The following is a 19,543-nucleotide window of genomic DNA, read 5'->3' as shown; positions in this document are numbered from 1 at the left end:
CTCCCTTCAAGACCTGCCCTGAACCCAATCCTTTGGCTAGTGCCTTACTGTACATACAATAGCCAATCATGATCTCTTAGTTTTCCAGTTGCTCATTCAACATCTGACAGAACACTGCCCATGTGCTTATATATTGCCTTGAACCACATTGCAGTGATATGTTCTGCTTGGTGGACTTCCTTATTTGCTTATTACTGAATCAATTTTATACCATCCCTCAACAAAAACCAACCTAGGCTACAGACCTTGTAATTGATCCCTTGCATTCTCACTGCCATCTGTTCCCACACTGCTACCAGATTTATTTTCCTAAAGGGCAGCTCAAAATCATCTCCAGCTTCCCACTACCTGCCCAAGCCTGGATCCCCAAAAATCTAGCTCATGGCAAGTCAAACCAGACCACCTCTCATGAATACATCCCCAGAACTTTTCCTCTTTTTGTAATCTCATCCATGCTATTAAGAGGTCCATCTCAATGGACAGTTCTTCCAATAAGCCCATTCAGATTTTAGCTTCCTTCTATGACCAAATGAACATTACCTGTCTCTTTCATAATATTTTTTCTGTGCCTTACCTAAAACACTCAGTTGGTGTTGGGTGCTTCAGCTGAAAGGTCATTGAGCTCCAAGCCAAGACAGCCACTTTTCCACCAGGTGTTAAAAGGTATTTAAAACCAATAGCCCTCATTTCTTCCACCCATATATACTACAGTTGTCTCAAAGATTTAATTGTAAAAAAGCAGAACAATAAATGCTGAAAGGAAATGGGGTGAATATCCTTTTGGAGAACAACCTCGAATCCTGAAGACATGGAGGAAAAAACTGACAACCTAATTACATACAATTTTAAAGCTTCTTTATGGCAGCCAAATACAACAAAGTGAAATTGGAAGGAACAAAGCAGGAAAAAAAAAATCTCTCCAATACATGCAAGAGAAGAGTGTATTTCCTTTTTATGTAAAGAGTTCTTAAAAATCAATGAGAATATTATGAACAACACAACAGAAAAATGTCCTAATACAGGAACAAATACTTTCACAGAGGAAGAAAAATATAAATGGCCAATAAAAATGTGGAAATAACCTCAATCTTATAAATAGTTAAATTTGAAGATACTGTTTAACTCTTTAAGCTGGCAAAGATGAAAAATAAATATGAAATGGCTATCAGTGGCTTTTTGTAGGGATTTGGCTTATGATGACTTTCAAGTTTCTAGAATGTCCATGTTTGGATTTTTAAAAAATGCTTGATTTTTAAAAAGATGCATTACCTTTATAATCAGAAAAAAATTAAGATACACTTAAAAGAAACAACTAAGAGCCAACAGTCTACCTAATGGAAAAGCAGTGATACTTCTTCTTAGAAACAACACCAAAACAAGGTTGAATGAAAACCAGGTTGGTCTTTGAGACTTGAGAAAAGAGTACTGCATTAGCTTGAGCATCTGCTGACTCTCAGGCTCACAATGGGTCTTTTCCTCATTTCTCCAGCCTCTCCAAGTAAGTGGGAGGGCAAAACTCAAATCAGAAATGGGAAATGTCGGGTACCCAGGTGGAACCATTCAAAGGGGCTGAGAATCACAGAATGCCAGAGCTGGTAGAAATATCAGAGGTCATCTTACCTCAAGCCCCTGCTCATTTGGCAAGTGAGGATAACAAAACCCAATTTGGTTAAATGACTTGCTCAAAGCTATTGCCTAGTTGGTGACAGATTTCTATCATGCCAGACCACTCACTGTTCAGTCTTCAAATGTACAACTTTTCCTAAGGAAGTAAGCTTGGGAATATGATAGAGAAAGGTCAAAGCTGTCTGTATCTCTTTAGCAGTCCCCCAATCCAAGTCCTGATGGAAGCAGAGGTCATTCTTACAGAGCTTATGGCAACAGGACAGCCAAGTGGTTATCTCACTTGAGGATTCAACATGTCATGGGCAAAATCACAGACCCTTGGTAACCACTCATGAGATGAAAACTAAAATGGATTTAAAGTAACATTTTATGCATTCCTAACTAGTGAAATGACAAAGACCCTTTATGGTGGCTAGGCCATATGGTAGCATTCAGCAAAGACACTATGATTTATTCCCTCCACTGGAGAACACCCTCTGGCAAGTGCAAGCCTGAGTTATAAAACTTTTCATCATTTCATTTGGTATTTTCATTTGGGGGAATTTGCAAATTTTAGTAACCACCATTTATCATCATCTAATTTGTGTCAGGTCTTTTTTTTTAAAAAAAAAAAAAAAAAGAAAAACAGCTTTTTTGAAATATAATTAACATTCACAAAATCCACCCTTTTAAACATTTCAGTGGGTTGTTTTTAGTACACAAATATTCAGATGCTTGTTTTTCTAAACTTACAGCAACCTCTCATGGTAGGTTTGGTATTCCAAATGTAGAAACGAAGGCTCAGAAGAGTTAAGTTACTTGTCAGAAAGCAAGGCAAAATTTTGACAACCTTTTTTGATCTACTTGTGCTCACAGTGGCAATATTTAGAACAGAGAAATACTGGAAACAGACCAAATATCTAACTTCAGAAAAATGACTAATTTCACACATTAATAAAATGAAATTCTGAGCACCCATTAAAATAATAGTATGCAGATGACGTATATCTGAAATGTTAAGAAAAAAGAACAAAAATATATGTGTACATACTAATTACAGTTGTATCAAAGCAAATGTATATACTTTCACAAATAGAATCGTTCATAGAATAAAATATTCTTAGGTTATTTATTCTGCAATGTTGCTCAAGTGACTGAGTATAATAACATGTCTTAATAATAAGAAAAACCAATAGTTACCAGTATAAGCTGTTTTAGGAACTAGAGTGAATGAGTGCTCTTTCCTTTCTTTTTTCTCTGAGACGGAGTCTCGCTCTGTCACCCAGGCTGGAGTGCAGTGGTGTAGTCTCAGCTCATTGCAATCTCCACCTCCCGGATTCAAGTGATTCTCCTGCCTCAGCCTCCCAAGTAGCTGGGAATACAGGTGTGTGCCACCATGCCCAGCTAATTTTTGTATTTTTAGTAAAGATGGGGTTTCACAATGTTGGCCAGGCTTGTCTTGGACTCCTGACCTCAGGTGATCTGCCCACCTCGGCCTCCCAACGTGCTGGGATTACAGGCATGAGCCACTGCACCTGGCCTGCTCTTTCCTTTTAAAAGACAAACTATTCACTTCCTAGAGTCACAAATCTTGATGATGGTCTTATTAGGATCATCTGGAAAACAGTTTTAGATCACATGAGACCTCCCTCAACCACTAGAGATCCTGGCTGGTCAAAAGGAACCCTACAGCAGTGCTCTGGAAAAGGCTGTCACTTGTCAATGACTTCCCTAAAATGTTTCTGGTAAAGTCTCTAGCATTCCATATAACACAGAGCCAGGACTCCTCGGATAAGTGTGAAACACTTCTCTCGTCCTCTGACTCCCAAAACTCTGATCATCCCATTATGGTAGAAAGGACCTTTCAGTTTGACCGTATTCCCCAGGCAATTAGGAATCTGTCCTAAGGAATATATCCACGATGTTTTTGGCTCTTTCCCCTATTTTCTCACCTGCCACCTCTTTACAGATTCTGATTTAAAGTCTCAGATATACACTTTTAGGCATCTTGTTGAAGTTTCTTCTTGCTCAGTATAGCATTCACTGGATCATATTTTAATATTTAAAGAACATTATATTGAGGAGTAAATAGCAGAAAAAATTCCTGAAAAGCAAGTACCTGCATTTTGACAAGTTTAAAGTACACCCCTTCCTTCTTCATCAGTTCGCTGTGGCTTCCTTGCTCCACAATTACTCCATCCTCAAAACCAGCGATGACATCTGCATTTCGGACCGTAGACAGTCGGTGTGCTATCACAATGGTGGTCCGGCCTTCTCTGGCCTAAAAGAACAAAAGTGTGGTGCATCAGGGTTACAGTATTGGCACACTGTCAATTAACATGCACAGTTAAGTACTTGGATGAATGCTGTTTGTAGATGATTAGAGAGTAGTTTATACTCCAGATCTCTGTGTGATTATGGCAAAGGTATCACTCTTCGTGAAAAATTAAAGTCAGACTTGAGTTTGGGACCAGACAAGTGGCTAACCCCTTCAGTAGGAGGATGGATGATTTCTCCAGAAACCTATGGTAGTGTCAGTGTTTACTTAAGAAAAACAAGGGTTTGATCCTTCTTCAGTGTTTTCACACTTGTCTCAGAAGCCCTAGCTCTAAGTTATATGGAATGCTAGAGACATTACCAGAAATATTTTAGGGAAGTTATTGCCAAGTGACAGCCTTTTCCAGAGCACTGCTGTAGGGTCCCTTTTTAATAGCCTGGTCTTAACTAATTCTGATGAACTGAAAGCAGGCAGCTTAGGTGAAAATGTACCTCGGGATCAGGACTGTTAAAATTATGGTTCAAAAACCATCCAAAACATAATCTCTAGAGTAAGGCAAGTAAATCTGCTCTTTAACAAGTGCCCTAGGTGATTTTTATGCATGCTAAAATCTACAAATCACCTGTCTAACTAGTTTAGTGGCTTCATATGTTTGCTTGGTGGATTTATAAATGGGCATTTAAACCCTGGATAATGCCAATAAAAGTATTGATATTATATCATTAATAATGGCTACTCTTTCTGACACTCATGAGCCCTTTTACCCAATAGCTTAAGATCACTCCTACTCTGAGACAATCAAACCACATCATTAGGATGGTTATTAGAGAATAGTCTAATTCACCTAAGTGGTTAACATATAAATTAAAAATGAGAGGCTAGATTCATAATAGGCAAAAAGTGGAAACAATCCAAATATTCATCAATTGGCAAACGGATTTAAAATGTGGTATATCCATACAATGGAATATTGTTAGGCCATAAAATAGAATGCATTTTGATTCACGTCACAACATAGATGAACTTTGAAAACATTGTGCTAAGTGAAAGAAGCCAGTCACAAAAGATGACACATGGTATGATTTTATTTATATGAGATATTTAAGAATAGGCAAATTCATAGAGACAGAAGGTAGATTCATGGTTGCCAAGGGCTAGAGTGAGGGTAGAATGCAGAGTGATGGGTTTCTTAATGACGTGGTGAAAATGTTCTGGAATTCGATAGCGGTGATGGTTGCACAACCTTGTGAATATTCTAAAAACCCTGGAATTGTATATTTTTAAAGGGTGAGTTTTATGGCATGTGGTTTGTATCTCAATTTTTAAAAAATAGCCATGAAAATTCTGAAAAGGAAGTTAATGAGAGGAGTAATGAGAAGGAAATATCTCTAACAGATATTAGTAGATAAAAAGCTACAGCAATTAAAATAGTAAAACCTAGGAAAAACCAGCACGTGAATGGGTAATTTGATCAATAGAACCAAATGGAGAGTCCATAAATAGACATAAACCATCTAAGAATTTAATTATAATAAATATGGTACTATCTATTGGTAAAGAAAAGGTGAATTATACAATAAATGGTATTGGGACAATTGTGTAGCCACTTATTAAAGTAATGTGGTATTTCTACTTTAGTCCTTACGCTAAAATAAATCCAGATGAATCAATTGTTTTTAAGTAAATATAAAAGAGAAACATCACTGAAAAGAGAGAGAGGTTAGAACACAGCTCTCTTGGACAACATTTAAGACTATTCTTTGATTTTTAGTACATAAGCCCCAAAGAAGCACTCACAAATATTTACTTATATGGAAGCTGGGTTTAGTCCATATATAATAAGGCATATAAAAAATAATTTGATTACTATAATTATATTCATGATGCTAATAGTGATGAATAAATTGCTAGCAATGACTATATTATCATGATGATGATAATAGGTTGATGATATGTCAACATATATACACAAAGGAATTGGAATCAGATGTATGAGTGAATGATTGCTATGTAAAAGAAATAAAGTATGTGTTCATCAATTTAGAAGTAAGCAACTGTCACCTTTGACCAAGAGAAGTTGGCCAAAGTAGAGCTTTGACACAAAAAATTGTTTTTTTGTTTTTTTCAGAGCTCTCAGACACCCTGATGATGACAGGACATTGACAAATAAATATCCTAGATTTAGGGACACCAACTATTATGAAATTTAGACCTTTGACTAATTTGGGATGTGCAGGGATGAAAGGCGGGCCTAAACAAAGGGAGGACTAATCTACTAGCCTTTCTGGAACTTTGGTAAAACAGCATCAAAATGAAACCTTTTGGAATCTTTTTATAAAAATCACCATAGAATCACCATTTTCGTTCTTTGTTTTTTTTTTTTTTTGAGATGGAGTCTTGCTCTGTCACCAGGCTGGAATGCAGTGGCACCATCTTGGCTCATGCAACCTCCACCTCCTGGGTTCAAGCGATTACCCTGCCTCAGCCTCCCCAGTAGCTGGGACTACAAGTGCCCGCCACCACGCCCAGCTAATTTTTTTTTTTTTGTATTTTAGTAGAGACGGGGTTTCACCATGTTGGCCAGGATGGGCTCAATCTCCTGACCTCGTGATCCACCAGCCTCGGCCTCCCAGAGTTGTGGAATTACAGGCGTGAGCCACCACACCCGGCCACAATTTTGTTTCTTTTCCTGTCCTTCTATGATAACACCATGATCAGGAGTGTGCATGTAGGTATGAAACTGTATTGCCTTTCTTTAAAAGAGCCAAAATTCAAAATCTGCTGTTATATCTTTCTTCAAGATCTTACATTTAATAGCATTTTATTTATTTTGACAAATAGTTGCTATCTGTAGAGTCAAAAGCTAATATGGTCATCACTATTAAAATTTATTTTAGGGCCAGGCCCAGTGACTCACGCCTGTAATCCCAGCACTTTGGGAGGCCGAGGCAGGTGAATCACGAGATCAAGAGATTGAGACCATCCTGGCCAACATGGGGAAACCCCATCTCTACTAAAAATACAGAAATTAGCCGGGTGTGGTTCCATGTGCTTGTAGTCCCAGATACTCAGGAGGCTGAGGCAGGAGAACTGCCTGAACCCGGGAAGTGGAGGTTGCAGTGAGCCAAGATCACACCACTGCACTCCGGCCTGTAGACAGGGCGAGACTCCGTCTCAAAAAAAAAATTATTTTAATGTAGACATATTTTCTCAATGAGCTGGACCATCATATTCAATTTAGTAAATATTTAGCCTGTACTATGTGCAAGGCACTGGGCTGTTGTAGAGATTCAAATATGAATCTTTTTATTAATTCTGCCTCCTGGGGTGGTTTATTCTTCCTAGGAAAGAGAAGGCATAGAAATAAGTAGGTAACTACAGTAAGCTGTTGCCACACAAGGAAGGACTGATCAATGTATAAAGGATCCACAAAAGAAAAATATTATTCTTCCAGGATGGGTAATTGGGTAGAAATAACAGTAGATATAATAGTGATATATCCTTACGGTCCTCAGAGGCAAGACTACAATTTATGAAATTCAACTTTTCATCATTAAAAACAGAGTTGGCTTGTAAGTTAGAGTGACTGGCTAACTGATTGATTGGTATCATCTTTGGGGACATAGTAATAAAGGGCTTATCTTTAAAGGTATGGTTTATTATCTGTAAAAATATTAGCATAGTTACCTTGCAGTATGGAGCCAATTAGTGTAGATTATAAACTATTTTCATAGCAACTATGGCAGATTAATATGGCCACAAACACTTTGCGGCTTCTCCTATACAGAGGTGGAGCCAATTTCTCTGCCTCCTCATATCTGGGCAGGCCCTGTAACTTGTTTGGACAAAGAAAATGTAAAGAAATTGATTTCTACAATTTCTGGAGCCCAGGCCTCCAGGGATCTCACACAGCTCGTCTGTTTGCCATCTTCGGATGTTACCCTGGAAACACAGTGAAAGGAAGTTTCTCTAGCCTCCTGAAGGATAACTGCCTTCAGGGAGGAAAAGCAACCTGCCTTAGGCAATAGCCATCCCCAACTGCCAGGCACATGAGTGAGGCCACCTTGAATATTCCAGCCCAGGTGACCCTGAGCTGAAATAAGACTAAACAAAACCAACAGAAAAACCACTTTACCAACCCACAAATTTGTGGGCAATACAAGTTGTATTTTAAGCCACTAAATTCTTGGCTTAAAACAACTGATATGGAAATTAGTAATTAGATTGGGATGCTGCTGTAACCAAAAACCTAAAACATGTGGCATTGGCTTTGGGATTGAGTGGGAGGTGGTGGTTGAAAGGAAGGTGATAATATTGTTAGTGGAGACTGAAAGAAAAGTAAAGAAATTGCTATTAGAGGATAGAAAAGGAGTACCTTCATTATGTAACCTTGGAAAACTTGACAAAAATATTTCCTGCAGTGACTTGGAAGAAAGACATTTTACTTAATGAACCTGTACATCTGGCTGAGGAGATTTCAGACATCTCTAGACAGACTATAGGAGAGACAAGTGGATTCCCCTAGCTGTGTATAATGAGGTTTGGGAAGAGAATGATCAGCTAAAGAATGAGCTACTTGGTTACAAGGAGAATTTAAAGACAACAAAGCAGACCCCAGTACTCAGTTGGAAAATGAAGTTGTTAGTCATCCAATAAAATCAGGGCAAGAATCAGTGTGTGTGGATGTAAGATTTTTAGCAAAAATCTCTGAAAGATTTTAGGCAGAGCCTAGTAGACACTTTCAGCTATAAAAAAAAAAAAAAGCCTTAAAAACTATTTAAGAGTTTTCTGATGGCAGGTTCACTTGCAGCCTAAAGAAGAGAGGAGCCTGTCTCAAAATAAAATATATAGGCATAACTTCTGGGGCTTGAGTAAATGACAGCTAGATTCTAAGTAAACTCACAACGTCTTTAAGAGAGTCCTTCAGCTTGGTCTAAAAGAGACTGAAAAAAATACAAAATGAAAAGGGCCCCAAATTTCTATGGGCATAAACATGCTAAGAAAGCCACTCAGCTGCAGATACAGATCACTTCTTATGAAAAAGGAAAGCCCTCTCAAAGGGAAGGTAAAAGACCCTGGAACTAAAGAGAACAATGAACTAGGGAACCCACTCCTGGGGAGCAGAATCAGGCCTTAATCAAGAAACATCCCATTTCCCTGGAGTAGTGGGGTAATTGGCTGCATGTCAGAATCGCTATGGCCAAGGACTGCTATGAGTTTCCTGTTCTCATCCTTTTTGAACGAGTATCTGCTACGATTATCCTGTCCCTGCACCACCACTCTATGTTGAGAGTATGTGTTGATGATAACTTGTCTTTTTCATAGGTCTCTGGGTCAAGATGAGCTGAAAATGAAGACCCTCATCTGTATTAGACTACATGCAGATCTTCAGATACTGGTCTTTGAGCCAGATGCTATCACTGTATGAAAATTTTGAGGGTCTGAGGAAGAGGTGACCTTTTGCATGTGGAAGAAATGTAAATAATTGTGACAGAGGGCATGCTTTACAAGATTCAGTATGGTCACAGATTTTTTACTGCTCACCCATTAAGAGGCACAGTCTGTTATCTCTCCTCAAATCTGGGCTAGCCTGTGACTTGCTGTGACCAACAAGATGAGTTCTGGAGTCTAATCCTCTGGACACTTCACATATTGGTCTTTGCTCTCTGGGTACACTGCCCTGAAACTTTCATGTAAGGAAGCCAGGTTAGCCTATTGTACGAGTGTGAGAAGTCACATGGAGAATTGAGATGGCCAGCCAACAGCCAGCGTGTGAGTGAGGCCACCATGGACCATTTAAATGAAGGCAGCCCTCCAGGTAAATGCAGCCATGTGCTCAGGTGGAAAGAACAGAGGATCTACTCAGCCAATACACTGAATTGTTTTAAGCCTGGACTCAAGATGGTTTGTTACATGGCAATAGGTAACCAATTTAGCAACCAAATAATAATAATAATAATAATAATAATCCTGGTAATGGTAATCACCATAATAATAGCAGCAGCCAACAATATCAAGTGTTTCCTATGTGCTAGTCATGTGCTAATAACTTTACATGCAGTATCTTGGTTATTCTTTAAATAATCCTTTAATACTATTTCTGTCCCCTCTTCCCCCATTACTTCAGAGATGTCTCAGGCTTAGAGAGGTTAGTTAATGTGCCCAAGGACACAGCTAGAAAAGAGCAGAGCCAGGACTCCAATCCCAGCCTAGCATCAAAGCTTGTGCTCTTAACCATCACCCTAAGCTGCTAATGGCTTTTCTTGGAGACTTTAAAAAATTATGAGTGGTTCATCAGCTATTTTTAAAGTAAATATATAAAAGGTTATCAGCTGAGGATTGTGCTATGATCCTATGGAACACAAAGAAACTGCTAAAATTGAATGAATTGACTTGTCCAAATACGTACTAAAATTTGCAAGGTCAAAGTTTTTCTGGCAGAGGTCATATTATGAAAAACAATATATACTGGTCATCTCCAATAATTCTATTCTTTTAGCACAGCAAGAACTATTATATTGAATATCTGTATCCTGGAAATGATTGGAACCTAGACTCCAGGGCTGAATAGGACTCTTTTTTGTTTTTGATTTTTTGGTAAATATATCTCTCATTCTACCTGACTTTACTCTAAAAAGTCTATGTTAATACATGAATGTCTAATTATATTTTTAAGTTAGAATGGTTTAACTTATGCATGTATTACTTTATGATGTACTGCTTTAAGTAACTTCAGAATAACCAACCATATACCAGTCTCATATGCATTATATTTTGACTCCTTAATATCATGGTTTAATATACACAAAAGCAGTATAATTCAGTGCAAGAATTTGTAAGGAATAATTATTATTGTCTTATTAATCATTATTAAATTACATAAAATAAGTCAAGATATTGGCTGGGTGCAGTGGCTCACATCTATAATGCTAGCACTTTGGGAGGTTGAGGCAGGATGATCACTTGAACTCAGGAGTTTGAGACCAGCCTGGGCAACATGGCAAAAACCCATCTCTACCAAAAATACAAAAATCAGCTAGGTGTGGTGACGCACACCTGTAGTCCCAGCTACTCAGGGGGCTGAGGTGGAAGGATGGCTTGAGCCCAGGAGGTGGAGGCTGCAGGGAGCTGTGATCACACCACTGCACTCCACCCTGGTGACAGAGCAAGACCCTGTCTTAAAAACAACACAAAGAGTCAAGATATTAAGCTGATAAACTATGAGGCATTAACTACAGTTTACAGCATAAAAAGGAGTTATGTTAACTTAGGATTCAGATATAAATTTTCCTGAGAAAATAAGGTTCGTGCAGCTTGTCTCTTAAATTGTAAGAGGTAGTTCAGATAGAATTCCTTAAGGAACTTGCACATGTTATTACTAAACTGTCTTAAATCAAATATATTTATGATATTTATGTGTTTGAAACTAATTTCTATGGTGTCATCTGACTCTGGTATTTACATTGTGTTGTTAATACAGATGACATCAGCATTACCCCCAAAAGTGTACCAAGATAAGGTCGTTCCTGTGACACTTCAGCTTAGTAAAGATGCTAATGAGAGACTTAGAAATATCTGAGCTGGACAGATGAATTCAGCACCCTTAAAATGAATTGCTTATTTATATGCTTAGACAAGTACAGAGTTGAACTTTATTTCCAGAAAAGCACCTGGTCACCTACATGAATAGATAAAGATGATGTCACTGTCAAAGGACAACTACTTTATCAGAGCCTTTACCTGTGGTAATTTCATGATAAATTCATAGGCATTGGCCTCTTTGACAGCTTTCTTTATCTCATCCATGGTTACATTTCCACGGCCATAACGAATATTTTCAGCAGTACTTTTGGTCAAAAGTAGTCTTGCAATAGCCCACGTGCAAGAAATAAACAAAGCTAAATGGCTTGTTGCACAGACCTGGATCTGGGCTTACTGCACCATGGTCAAAACAAGTCAGTACCCTTCACCTCTCTCTGAAGACAATGTAACCTGACAGAAAGGAGAAATCAATACAGCTCCATGTGGTAGCTTCATTTGCTATGTTTCTGTTTCTCAATCCAGACTCTGGAAGCATTGGCAAGAATTTTCAATAGGTTTCAATGTCGTGGTCCTTCAGCTGTTTAGGGTCTACTGACCTTATCCAGAGCTGCCTGTACCTCAGCTTCACTTTCTGTGTCCAAGGCTGACGTGGCCTCATCCAGCAGGAGGATCTTGGGGTTGCGAACCAGGGCACGTGCAATAGCGATCCTCTGCTTCTGCCCACCACTCAGCTGGGCCCCTCTCTCTCCAACCAGGGTGTCAAATTTCTACCACAGAAAACATGGATCAGCTCTTGAAGTAAATTTAAAAAGGCCAGGAATTCTATAGAACTACATAAAGACAACATGGAGCTTTGTCTTAACTATTTTAATGTATCATAAAGTATGATAAGATAAATGAATTCTGAATTATAAAAAAACTGACACCTTCTGTATAAAATTTTATATTACTCATCTACCAGACTATAATTCTTTAACCCCTAACTGAGTCATTCAGGGGACTTATCTAGCAAAGTTGGACAATCTTGCATCTCAAACATTATTAGCTAAACCTTTGAAGAACAAACTCAGTCCTATGAGGTGAAATTCTAATTTCAAGGACAACTACTTTATCAGAGCCTTTACCTGTGGTAATTTCATGATAAACTCATAGGCGTTGGCCTCTTTGACAGCTTTCTTTATCTCATCCATGGTTACATTTCCACGGCCATAACGAATATTTTCAGCAATTGTGGTGGAAAATAGCACCGGCTCCTGACTCACCACACCGATGATTTCCCTCAGATAGCTTACATTAAAGTTCCTAATATCCTGCCCATCAATGTTAATCTGAAAGAAAGAAATATTTCCTATTAAGTATTTAACCATCTAATAGCTGAAGTATCAGGACCATTTATGAAAAACATCCTACCTAATATTTAACTTAGTTCAGTGTTTAGAAATAATAATTAGAAAGAAACAGCAATATGCAAGAACAAAAATAAAAAGCTTATGCTCTCTCCTGATATTTATTTTCATATATACAGTTTTTTTCATGGAAGGATTATTTGCCATAAACTATTTTGGGTTTTATGTTTTTGGCATACCATTATTTTTATGTTCCAATATTAAATTTGAATAAAAATGTACACTTACCTTCCTGGTCTACATATAATTTTGATGGCATTATGGTGTTTTGCTATTTTTTTTTTTTAAATGGAGTCTTGCTCTGTTGCCCAGGCTGGAGTGCAGTGGCGCCATCTCCGCTCACTGCAAGCTCCACCTCCCGGGTTCACACTGTTCTCCTGCCTCAGCCTCGTGAGTAGCTGGGACTACAGGTGCCCACCACCATGCCCAGCTAATTTTTTTGTATTTTTAGTAGAGACGGGGTTTCACCATGTTAGCCAGGATGATCTTGATCTCCTGACCTTGTGACCACCTGCCTTGGCCTCCCAAAGTGCTGGGATTACAGGATTACAGGCGTGAGCCACTGCACCCGGCCAATGTTTTGCTATTTTTTACATGCTTTAATTTACTTCATTTCCAATCCCTTAAATATTTGGCTTACTTCAATATTTATTGCAAGAGTAGAGAATTACTAAGTTGAAGATTATGGTTTATTTTTTCTCCCTTGACAACAATTGCTTACATGTACAATGACTGGATTTGCTGGGCATTTGTTGCTTGTTAATAAAAGGCTAAATAATTATCTTAAAACATTTTAATAACTTACAATGTCAACTGGAATATATAAATATATCTGTTTCATTGTAATTTACTAGCACTGGGTTTTATCATTTTAATCTTTTTTCTTCCAATTAATAGGTATGAGGTGATAGCTTATATCTGTTTTCATTTGTACATATTTATAAATAAAGTTGACCATTTCTTGAAACTTTTTACAAATCTGTATATATTCCAGAAAGTCGCATGTTCATAATGAGCAGGGTTGCCTTTATATATTCATATTAACTTCTCTAATAATAAATATAATACTTTTTCAATATATAATAAATCTTTTGCTCCAATTTATTACTTTATTTTCTTCCTTTTTTTTTTTTTAATTTAGAGACAGAGTTTCATTCTGTCACCCAGGCTTTGGAGGAGCATAGTGATGGAACCACTGGTGCAACAATAGCTCACTGCAGCCTTGAATTCCTGGGCTCAAGTGATCCTCCTGCCTCAGCCTCCCAAGTAGCTAGGACTATGGGTGCACACCACCAGGCCTGGCTATTTTAAAAAACATTTTGTAGAGACAAATTGTCATTAGTTGCCCAGGACAACTAATTCCTGGATCTCAAACTCCTGGCCTCAAGTGAACCTCCCACCTCAACCTCCCAAAGTGCTGAGATCACAAGCATTAGCCACCATGTCGGGCCTTTATTGCTTTCTTTCATCATAGTTTTATTGGTTTTTATTGGAAAGAGGCTTAAGGAACAACTGAATTAATCAATTATACTACTGGACTTTTTTTTTATTATTACAGTGGTAAGAAAATGTTAAATCATGATGTTAACAGTGAATATCTCTGAGTTATAGAATTTCTGAAGATCTTTTTTTTCTGTTAACATATGCTTTCTTTAAAAATGTGGATTGTTTCAATAATAATTTAATTCTCAATGGTTGGTATTTTACCAGGTTCTTTTTAAAAAATAAAGAAAATATTTATACTTGAACCAACCCAGAGTTTACTTTAGTAAATGAGAATGGGCCTATGTTCCCCCATAGTAATATAAGATTTTTCCAATAATATTAATTTTATCAAATTAAATAAATAGTTCCATATATTGTAGAAAAATATATATTAATTCTGGAGATCTCTGTTCTGTCCCAATGCCTTTTTATGATTTTTGGTTTGGCATGCCATTATTTTTACTTTTTACCTTATAATCTTCTGTTTTCACAATTATTGAATTATAATCCATTTTAATATCAGATAAACTCAATGCTCTAAAATTGGGACAACTGAGGAAATTCTGAATATAGCTTGTGGACTTGTATTGCATTAATGTTAAATTTACTGATTTTTATCATTGTTTTATGGTTATCTAAGGGAATGTCCTTTTTAGGAATGTATTCTGAAGTATAAGGGTATACATAATGCACACACACACACACACACACACACGGAGAAAGAGAAGATGATAAAGCAAGTGGGTCAAAATATAAACAATCTAAATCTGGGTGAAGGATCTGTGAGTTCTCTAGTTACAATTTTCTGTAAATTCAAATTTATATCAAAACTTTTAAATGGCAAAAAACATACCCTAGGCTATTACTATCCCTGTGTTTCTAGAAGTTTCTCAAGAGACTAGTTTCTTAAGAGACCATCCCACTTTCCCCCTTAGATATTCCAAAGTTTAAGAAAACTCAACTGTCTTGGATGAATTTAATTGCTATCCTAAAATATCTGGTGACCCTAATTGTCATCAATTGTTGCCAACAATTGCTATATGGAATATGTTTGACCAAACCCTAACTCATTGAAAGTAATCCTCTCAGTGGTTTGTAGACTGCTTTGCAGTAATTTAATGTGTTATAAAAGCTTAGTCAGAACAGAGGAGAGCTTCGTCCAGCTTCCACAGCTTTTATGACTTTTATTTAATACATTTGTGAAACCAGCCCAAGGGTGTGAAGGCATTAGCCATAGGCATTGCCATTTTGTAGGCTTTTTACCAAAACTGGATTCACATGCAAATTTGTTACTGAAAAACCAATTCCAAAGGGCCAATTTCCCACCCTGGAAAGCTTGGTTCTTCCCACTTACCGTGCCCTCATCAGGGTCATAGAGCCTCTGTATCAGCTGGACCGTTGTGCTCTTCCCACAGCCACTGCTTCCAACCAGGGCCACCGTCTGCCCACTCTGCACCTTCAGGTTGAGGCCCTTCAAGATCTGTAAGGAAAATGAGAAAAAAGAACACACTCCACAACAAAGCCCTAAAATGGGAATAATTCAATTCAGTTTGAAATTTGAAAAAAAAGTATCAAATAAGGGAATATAACCCCCAAAGGAAAAGGCACATAAGTATTAAAATAATAGAGACTTTATTCTTTAAAATGATTCAACAATCAACCTCAGTTAGGAATTCCTATAAATATTACTTACAGTACCTTGACATTAGCTCGAGAAGGGTAAGAAAAGTGAACATCACTGAACTCCAAATTCCCTTTGATGCTGTCTGGTTTGTGTCCTCTCTCTGAAAAACTGTCAATTTTAGGATTCTAAATAAAACAAAATGTAATGACTATTCCATCATAACACAAACAAGTTGCATTTTTAAGGAATATGATTCATCAAATTCCAAAAATAGGACCTGGAATGTCACAATCCCCTTTACATAAGAAAAACCCAAGATGAAGATTGTGTGTATATGTATGCGTGCTGTTTAAAGAAATACTCCTTTTCAGAAAATAGTCTTTTCCTGAAAAGTACATAAGAGATATTCATCTCATTTCATACAATATTTCCCTTTAAGCTTTTGGCATATCCTCATAAATTTTCTAAATGGTCAGATAAGCATATTTATACAAGTGCAATAAGAAAAATATACTATAATTGATATATATTATAGCCAAGTATTTCAGCATTTAGTGAAAATTAGCTCATTCCTAAATAATAAATGTAATAGATTGAATTGAGAAGATTGAATGGTTGATTATAATAGTTATTTAGGAATAATGTAAACTTTTAATACAATCAGAAACTGAGCAATTTTCTCATGACTTGGATCAATGAAAAAGGAAATGTTGCTTAGATTAAATGATCAAATTTCAGTTATCTACTTTGCAATATTTAAATGCAGTGACTTACTTTTTTACATTAAAACTTTTTCTTTTTCACTGTAGTCAGTTTAAGTTATTTAATGTAGTTTATTTAAAATAATACCAAACATGCAGTGATAATTTTTTGGAGAGGGGCAACCCACAGCAAAATATACTGTCAATTTTGGTCCCACCGATAATTTATCTACCCTCCATCCTATATAGAAATTATGATTCTCAGTCTGGCTACAATATGAAAGTGAAAAAGATAAAAACTAGGAAGAGAAACATCTTTGCTCTGCACTAGTGCAGATGTCCTTTTCCAAAATGAGATCAGTATTATTATATTATCTAAAGATACATTTAAAAAATATTAATAAGAGGTATTTTCTTTCATTTATTACTAAGAGGTCATTCATTTCATATAATTAAATGTCACTTTAGTCAGTACAACTTATTCAATGTAGTTGATTCAAAAATATGCAACCTAAAGCCAGATTTAATTATACAAGCTCAAAGACTTCTTTTGGCATTAAAATAATAAATGACTTACATTATCAATAATATCAAAGATCACATATGCTGCTCCTCTTGCATTGGCAAAAGCATCAATACATGGGGCAGCCTGACCAACACTGAAAGCTCCAATTAGGATTGAAAAAAAAACCTGAGCAAAATAACATGAGGAAAAGTTTAAGTGACATTCTGGCATTCCTTATTATCTAAAATGTGATTTATATGTAACATACTACATAAAGGATTAAGTTTAGGTTTATCCTTTACTTTTGTTTCTCAGAAGAGCAACATTTGCAAGGCTAATATAGCATTTTATTGCCTGAATGGGTCTATTTTCTCAAACTACCTGTTGTTCTCCTGAATATATACAGTTAAAAAGATTTTTCAAACCTATTTCATTGACTCACTCGCAAACGCCACCAGAGAGAAACATTTTCAATCAGTATTATTATTCCATCCTATATGATTTTCTCTAACTATGCATGGAATTACATAGACGGTTCAATATAAAACATGGCAGATTTTGGCCCCATGTAATGCTCCTAAAAAGCACCATGTCACATATATTTTTAAAGACTTTTAACATAAAAAGTAACAGTTTGCACATCATAAAACATAAAATCACTCCAGTGTGCACTGGTTAGCAATTCCTTTACACAGTTATTCTGTACTATAGCATACAACACTTAACACATTTCCCTTCACAGCATTTTTTCACTAGGAAAATGAATTGATATAAAGAAGTTCAGAATACAGCTTCAGGAATCCAGATTATTAGCATAACTTCACTGAGAAAAACATAAGTGAAGATAAATTTTTTTTTTCTCTCAGGTCATGGTAAAACTTCTACATATAATTTGGCTTTTCTCAAAACACAGCAATACTTCATGTGACCCATAACTCAAATATCAATTTAATATCTATCTCCCATCTGCAATACAGATAAGGACCAGTAAGAAAGAAAAATAATGTTGACCAAAATAGATGCTATAAGGTTAATGCAATAGAGTCCCTGACCTTTATGCAGAGGGCTTTGCTTGGGCTCCCTCTGGGGATAGCACTCTCAGCCCTATGGGATAGGTGTCGTTATCCACATACTACAAATGAGGAAATTAAGGCCCGAGAGGACAAACTCATCACCAAAGGTGAATGGTAGTCAGGATTCAACCTCCCTTCTTCATAAAACATCAACAGTAAATGAGGACGTGAAGAAAGGGTGGCAAGCTTCCAAACTAACTGCCAGAGAGAAGATGGAAGTGAGAAAAATTAGACTCAGCATTAATGAGGGCTCACCAAGTCGAACACCCACGACCTCTCAATGAAGTCTGAAGATACCACTGCATAAAGCATTCTGAAAATACTCACTTTCATAATGACCCGAAGTCATCATCAAAGGGCCAAATTATGCTCAGTATCCTCACTTTAGCAAGATAGGGAAGTACAGATTTTAAAAGATTTCTATTTAAATAGTTACATATTGTTCTGAGTCTCTGACATGAAAAGATGGTCACAAAATATTGGTAGTTCATAAATGTGGTTACAAAAAGATATATATAGTATGATCCCATAATATATATATATATATAAGAAAATAATGTGTATATATATATATATACATATATATATATATATATATATATAAAATGACCTGGAAGATATATGCCAAAAATTATCATCAAGAGAATATAAACTATTAGATTATAAGTAATTTTAATTTTAAAAATTCTGTATCCTAATCCTTTGTAAAATTAGTATATATTCTTTTAACAATCATAAAATGAAGCTATCTTCATTTTGATAAATAAGAAAAACTGGCCGGGCGCGGTGGCTCACGCTTGTAATCCCAGCACTTTGGGAGGCCGAGGCGGGCGGATCACGAGGTCAGGAGATCGAGACCACGGTGAAACCCCGTCTCTACTAAAAATACAAAAAAAATTAGCCGGGCGTGGTGGCGGGCGCCTGTAGTCCCAGCTACTCAGAGAGGCTGAGGCAGGAGAATGGCGTGAACCCGGGAGGCGGAGCTTGCAGTGAGCCGAGATTGCGCCACTGCACTCCAGCCTGGGCGACAGAGCGAGACTCCGTCTCAAAAAAAAAAAAAAAAAAAGAAAAACTAACATAATATCTCTTCTTGTATTTCAGAGAGCTGATTGTTTTAAGTGATAGAAATGTAACATTCTCTTGTGCAATGACCTATTCTATAATAATGATGCTTACTTTCTTATACAATAAAACTCAACGGCAGAGGGAGGATGGCTCCCATCTATATTTGTTTATTCCTAAATTCATCCCATTTTTATTTCCTTTTATACACTCTATATGTTTCACAAATGGTCTAACCACATGCTATTTTCTTATCCACACT

General features: G+C 36.8%; 1 protein-coding gene across 1 annotated transcript in view; it reads right to left on the bottom strand.

Annotated features, from left to right (window-relative positions):
* ABCB4 (ATP binding cassette subfamily B member 4) overlaps positions 1 to 19,543 on the bottom strand; it is a 69,920-nt gene that overhangs the window by 21,522 nt on the left and 28,855 nt on the right. The window contains exons 10-15 of the mRNA XM_032755871.2: positions 17,219 to 17,332; positions 16,015 to 16,125; positions 15,671 to 15,796; positions 12,550 to 12,753; positions 12,022 to 12,192; positions 3,725 to 3,886 (exon numbers count right to left, since the gene is read on the bottom strand). Of these exons, the coding sequence (XP_032611762.1) occupies positions 3,725 to 3,886; positions 12,022 to 12,192; positions 12,550 to 12,753; positions 15,671 to 15,796; positions 16,015 to 16,125; positions 17,219 to 17,332 (888 nt within the window). The remainder of the gene's footprint in view (positions 1 to 3,724; positions 3,887 to 12,021; positions 12,193 to 12,549; positions 12,754 to 15,670; positions 15,797 to 16,014; positions 16,126 to 17,218; positions 17,333 to 19,543) is intronic.

The sequence above is a fragment of the Hylobates moloch genome, unplaced genomic scaffold (assembly GCF_009828535.3).
Source record: "Hylobates moloch isolate HMO894 unplaced genomic scaffold, HMol_V3 SCAFFOLD_1, whole genome shotgun sequence".
Classification (NCBI taxonomy): domain Eukaryota; kingdom Metazoa; phylum Chordata; class Mammalia; order Primates; family Hylobatidae; genus Hylobates; species Hylobates moloch.
This window is presented reverse-complemented; position numbering and strand designations above follow the sequence as displayed.